This window comes from Elaeis guineensis, chromosome 4, assembly GCF_000442705.2.
Source record: "Elaeis guineensis isolate ETL-2024a chromosome 4, EG11, whole genome shotgun sequence".
NCBI lineage: Eukaryota > Viridiplantae > Streptophyta > Magnoliopsida > Arecales > Arecaceae > Elaeis > Elaeis guineensis.
The window spans coordinates 44,491,859-44,498,465 of record NC_025996.2 but is presented as its reverse complement, the minus strand read 5'-3'; the positions used below and the strand labels follow the sequence as shown (position 1 = coordinate 44,498,465).

Here is a 6,607-nt window from a genome sequence, read left to right as displayed (position 1 = left end):
ATGTGTTTTTAGAATAGGAGAGCAAGAAAAGTTGATCAAAACTCCAACATGCCCATACTAATCAGACCATGAAATGTCATTTTGGTAATTAAATTGAACCTCATCAGCATGATAGATCATAGGTCTTCAATAAAATGATCATAGCTTCCTCATTCAAGCTCCAATTGGGATGATCCAAGATGTGAGAAAACTAATCACATGATGCCAAATATTTTTAGAAGTGGTTTCAGCTTGAAATTCAACTTGTATCGCAAAATGATATCATTTTTAATCTATTATTGTTTCCTTTACAAACTTAAATTCATTAGACACTTATGATTTCCTTTATCACAAAAAGAAAGACACTAATGATTTCAAGTGTCATCCTATGTTTTTGCTTCATTGAATCTCAGAGAGATTGAAGATGTGAGAAAACTAATTATATGATGTCAAATATTTTTAAAAATAGTTTCAGCTTGAAATCCAACTTATATGGGCTAAATGATATCATTTTTGATCTATTACTGTTTCTTTTAAAAATTTAAACTCATTAGACACTTATTAGTCAAGTGTCACCTTATGTTTTTGCTTCATTGAGTCTTAGAGAGATCAAACTCTTCTTTTTCTTGATGCATTTTTTCAGAAATTGTTGCTTAAATTATACATACATACATACATACATATATACAAATATATGCATTTATACATACATATATATATATATGTGTATGCATGTGTATATATATATATAAATACACACACACACAACATATACATACATACATATATATATATATATATATATATATATATATATACATGCATGCATATATATATGTATGTATATATATATATATATGTATGTATGTATATATATATATATACATATATATATACATACATACATACATATATATATATATCTATACATACATACATACGTACGTACGTACATACATATATATATATATATATATATATGTGTGTGTGTGTGTTAACACACATTAGGAAATGAAATCTGTTGAAGTTTATGCTTACCAGTTCCTTTATTGCAAGTTTGACTCCTATACAAACAAAACACCTATGCTCGGCATGTCATTAAAAGTAAATGGCACGTTGATCTCCCAGTATTTTTTATAAAGTCAAATAGAAGTACGATGGACTAGAGGTAAAATTCTAGTTCTAGTTTCATTTTAAAAATAGCGCCCAAGTTGAGTTTCAATTAAAATTAGCTCTTCATTTTGAATATAAATTAAATATCATTCCCATTTATGGTTGAAATTATCTTTATACTCTTATATTCTGATGCAATAAGATAGTATTTCTTTATAATAAAATAGTAATATTTTGTAATAAAGCAGCTTTGTTTCATAATTTTTTTATTTGATAATAAGACAGTAGTATTTTATAATTAGATAATACTGTTTTATAATAAGGCAGTACTGTTTTATAATATTCTTAAATTATAATAAAGCAATGTTGTTTTATAATAAGACATCGCTATTTTATAATAACTTTACATTAGAATAAGACATTATTTCTTTATAATAAGATAGTATTATATTATAATAATTAATAAGACAATACTGTTTTATAATATCACAGCGTTGTTTTAGTGTTATTTTATAACTGCAGGGACAATTCGATCATTTTATACTATTTGGGGAGCTACTTTTAATTTATATTTGGAATGAAGTGTTATTTTTAATTAAAATTTAATTAGAAAATTATTTTTAATTTAAAATTTAAATAGAGAGTTCTCATTGGCCTATAAATAAAAGTATTGCTTTAAAAGTTTCTGATAAGAAAAGATTAATTCTTTAATACGATGTAGTGCATGGAGAAGGTGGAAGGAAACTTCCCCTCGTCCCTTACCTTCCCCTGATCTACGCTGACGCGAAGGGAATTTGGTTCTCCTTTTCCTAACATATGCGGTCTGCAGGCTAACACCCAAAGCCATCGTCCGGCACTTATCGGATACGAATTGCGAGATGCTTGGAGCAGCCAATCCCACCGTCCAATCTGGAGACGCTTCGCGACATCCGTTGTGTCTTGTGACTTACACGTGCTCAACCTCGTTCAAAGGTCCGGTTCAGTCCTGTAGCCTTCCATCGCATCAGGTTCCCGGAAACCATACAACCAATGGGATCACTCCACGTGTCCGTACGCTCCTGACCGCTGCTGCTCGTCTTCGCCCCCCCGTCCGAAGTCCACTTAAAAAAGGTCCCGCATTTATTCCTCTCCAAAAAATCTCACACGTCTGGGCTGAGAGCTCTAATCCCCACCTTTCGATGTCTCGGCGCGGGAATCTTGATCTCATAAACGATCATTATCCGTCCAAAACCTGACGCCGCAACTACTACCTCTCAGCCAGAGGGAGGAGAGAGAGTGAGAAGCCAAGAGAAGGGGAGGGGAAGAAGGCTTCGCTCGATCCCTTCTTCTCTTCTCTCATCGGATCCTTGATAGATTGTATAGAAAATCTGATCGGAGGATCTAAATGTGGAATCTTGCTCGCGCGGCATGGAATCTGAGGCAGACGCGCCGGCTGTCGGCATGCATCCCCGGCCCCTGTATCGTCCACAAGCGCGGCACTGATATCCTCCACGATCCGTGGTTCAATAAGGTTTGATTCTATTTCTTTTCTCCCCTTTTTATTGAATGTTACGGTTTTCTCTTTTTTCTTGGATTTGAATGGTCTTGGTGGAGTATGTGATTCTTTTAAAGATCTGTTAAGCTGAATTTTTAATTTCGTGTTGTTTGTAATGTACTGGAGAGAGTTTTTTTAGGAGATTATGTAGATTTCATGTGTTTGGGTTTAATTAGAGAAGGAGGGGATTTCGCAAGATTGTGGGGTTCTATTTGGTTTAACAATGGAGTTTTTTGAGCTTATATACTGATGATCATGCGTTTTGGGTGCTAAATTATTAACAAACGCCTGATGTGTACCCGGGGAAAATGAAAATTATGTGCAGTTGCCTCCTAGAAGGAATGAACTGTGATTGGTTAAGGTAAATTTATTTTGTTAAGGGCATGTTGGCAGCTAGGTCTCCTCGTAGAAGCACTATTTAGATGATGCTACCAAATACAATCTTTTAAAAAAAATGTTTTTTACTTCAAATTCACAAAAGAACTTTTTTAAGCAACACCAAAACATAAATGAATTGGCAGGGGGCATGAAATGGATTTTTTGTCCTCTTTTTCCCCCTATCTTGGTGCAATTACTGCGTAGCAGCTAGAAAAGTAGTGCTTGTGCCAGATGCATGGGTATGGTTTAATTTTTCTGGAAACTTGCATATGTCTCTATCTACTAAGAACCAACATGTTCGTACCACATCGATTATCATATCTCAGCTCAAAGTTTGTGCTGTAAAATATTCAATATCGTCATACCACCCATTCTCTTGAGGCTGTTTTTTGTCCAGAGTTCTGCAACATTATAGTATAGATTAAGGGTTATCAGTGGATTTTCAAGGTGGTTACATTTTTCTTTTTTTCTTTTTTTTTTTAAGAAAAAAAATCTCTGTTCTCCTCTGAAAAACAAAGACTAAATCTTCATTTGAGTGGGAATAGCACTTTATCGTATATGAACTGATGACTTACACTGTAAATGGGGAAATTAGTTTTGTTTCATGCTTAAGTGTTTTAGTTGATTGTGAATATAGTGATATGCTGTCATGCTGTGCTTTATCAGTCAACGACAATCATGATTTCTTGGGTAGTACAATGTCTAATGGGGCTAATTGGTTGCCACATGTATGAATTAGCGTTTACATGCACTTCTAATAAATTTCTGAATCATGTGAAGAATCTTAATGAATTTTTAGCATGCTGTTGATGTTTTTTGGTTGCCTAGGGTATGCACTAGATGTTTAATACAGCCTATTTTATCATGCATATGAAGGAGAAGATAGAACAATATAGGTCATTAGCAACCTGTTCTCAATTTTTCCAAGGGTCTTGATTCTTTTTCTTTCAAAAACAACTTGCAAGTACTTGCTTGCGCTATTTGTAATGTCCATGCCCAATTGCATACTAACTACATATTCATAATGAAAGGAACTATCAGTCTTTAACTGTTAGGTCATGCTAGCACTTTGAGCCTCATTTGCCTCTTATTATTATACTAAGAATTGATTTTTGTGTGAGAGGATCTTTTGTCTTTATTAGGAGGATGCTCATCTTTTTATTGCTAACAATTTCTATTATTATATTTTATTTTTATAAGTAGGTAATTATCATGAATATTTTCTTAACATTTCATTTTCTTTGACACATGGTTTTAGGAATTACTATAGAAGACTAGTTTTTAAACTTCATGCACTATCATAATTATCAAAGTTCTCTTTAATTATATTTGTTCAATCTAATTGTATCAATCTTCTTAATTAAGCTTTTCTTGATGTAGGATACTGGTTTCCCTTTGACAGAAAGAGACCGGCTTGGACTCCGAGGCCTCCTACCACCTCGTGTTATATCTTTTGAGCAGCAATATGAACGTTTTAGTGAGTTTGATGGTTTTTATAGAAGCAGTGCAGTGCCTATTCATGTCCAATTTTGTACTTTAACTTGTTTCTCGATTTTTCTGGTGTACAATAAATGTGTTCAAAACTTTGAAAGAGATTAACTGTCTGTAGGAATTGCTAAAAAAGACATGCAATTTTTTCCTGTTGATCTAAATCTACTCTAAAATCGATTAAAAGAAAAAGAATTTTTTGCATGTATACCCTCCTAAACATTCAAATTTGCGTGAATATCCTTTCAAAATTGATATTTGTATGTATACCCCTATAAAATACTTGTGTTGCATGTATACCTTCTTTTTTCTTATTTTTTTGCATATATACCCACATCATTTAATGCCGTTAAAAAATTAATAGTTTAAAATTTAAATGACTAAAATATCCTTATGGATAGATGTGCAAAAAGAAAATTTATAAGGATATATATACAAATAGCTATTTTATGAGGGTATTCATGCAAATTTGAATGTTTAGAAGGATATACATGTAAAAAATTCTAATTTAATTTTTATCTATTTCATCTAGATGGATTCAAACCCTCTTACTCTACAATGTAGTAACATATTACATAATATAACAACACGATGACGATATTATATAATATTTTATATATTAAAATACTATATTATATTTAATTTTTATACAAGATGGGACGATTATATCCATCGTATAACAACATGATATACCTTATATACTTCACAAAGATATTTTTGATAAAAAATTTTAAAATAAAATATAATAAGATTATAAATTTTTATTATTATATAATGTCCAAATCTATAACTATGTCCATTCGATGCAAATGTACAAGTAATTCATCTAATAGCAGGTTTAGATACTTTTTTTAGAAGCATATTATTATATATTAGAGAAAACATTGATGGTTATGATCTGTTTATTTTCTAGATAAAATAATTTTGATCTATTATTTGATAAAAAGATCATATTATCTATGTAATTTAATAAATTAAGTAAATTTATCATTTTAGTCATATATGTTAATTTTTCTCTATTAGAATAAGAAAAGAATTAATAAATCAGAGAGATGTATTTATGTTAAGGATTTTTTGCATATATACCCTTTCAAATATTCAAATTTGCATGAATATGCTCATAAAATTGTTATTTGTATATATATCTTTATAAATTTTTTTTTGCACATCTATCCATAAGGATATTTTAGTCATTTTAATTTTAAACTGTTAATTTTAACGGTGCTAGATGATATGGGTACATATGCCAAAAAAGATATTTTATGAGGATATACATGCAGATATCAATTTTGAAAGGATATTTATGCAAGTTTGAATGTTTGAGAGGGTATACATGTAAAAAAACCTAAAGAAAACATACTTATAGGTTTCTGTTTTCCATATGGTGTGGATTTTCACATGTAATCAGCGTTCGCCAAACCATCCTTGAAGACAGTTAAGGGCATTTCGAGTCGTACCAGCGGCAAATCGGGATAGTTCGGTTGGACAAATTGGAACACCGGATGAGAGAGAAAGAAAGAGAGGAAGATAGAGAGAGGAGAGAAAGAGGGGACACCATAGGGCCACAGAGGCCGCCGTAGGGCCGCAGAGGTCTCCGTGGCTCAGTGTTGTTTGATAGGATATTTAATTGAGAGATATAGAGAGAGAGGATGAGCAATGGTACCGGAGGGAGGCGTAGTTGATGGAGAGGCCATTGGAGGGCGATGGATAGCTGTCGTGGCCATCAGGCAGCGAAAACAATGCGGGCAGAGCCGTGATGGTGGAACAGGGGCGATTATCGCATTTTTTTTTAAAATAACGATAAATAGTAAAGCCGGCAAATCCATTGTTGGTTTTACTGTTTCAGAATTTTTTAAAAAAAATCTGCTTCACTATCGTCGAGATTTTTTTAAAAAAAATCGTGAAATAGGGATGATTGTCTGATCGCCTCTGTTTCATGCTCATGGTGCCGCAAGCCACGATTGGCTGTCCGGCGGTTACAATGGCAAATCGGAGGCCCATCGGCGGCTTTTCTACCGGCTTCCCCTTCTTTGTATATATATCTTTATAAATTTTTTTTTTGCACATTTATCTATAAAGATATTTTAGTCATTTTAATTTTAAACTGTTAATTTT

The 6,607-nt window shown here is 32.4% G+C and overlaps 1 protein-coding gene across 1 annotated transcript in view; it reads left to right on the top strand.

Moving 5' to 3' along the window:
• The first annotated feature begins 2,303 nt into the window (after positions 1–2,303).
• The window catches only part of LOC105042873 (NAD-dependent malic enzyme 59 kDa isoform, mitochondrial), a 35,485-nt gene continuing 31,181 nt past the window's right edge, over positions 2,304–6,607 (top strand). The window contains exons 1-2 of the mRNA XM_010920223.4: positions 2,304–2,602; positions 4,385–4,481. Coding sequence (XP_010918525.1) covers positions 2,477–2,602; positions 4,385–4,481 — 223 coding nt within the window. The 5' untranslated portion in view covers positions 2,304–2,476. The remainder of the gene's footprint in view (positions 2,603–4,384; positions 4,482–6,607) is intronic.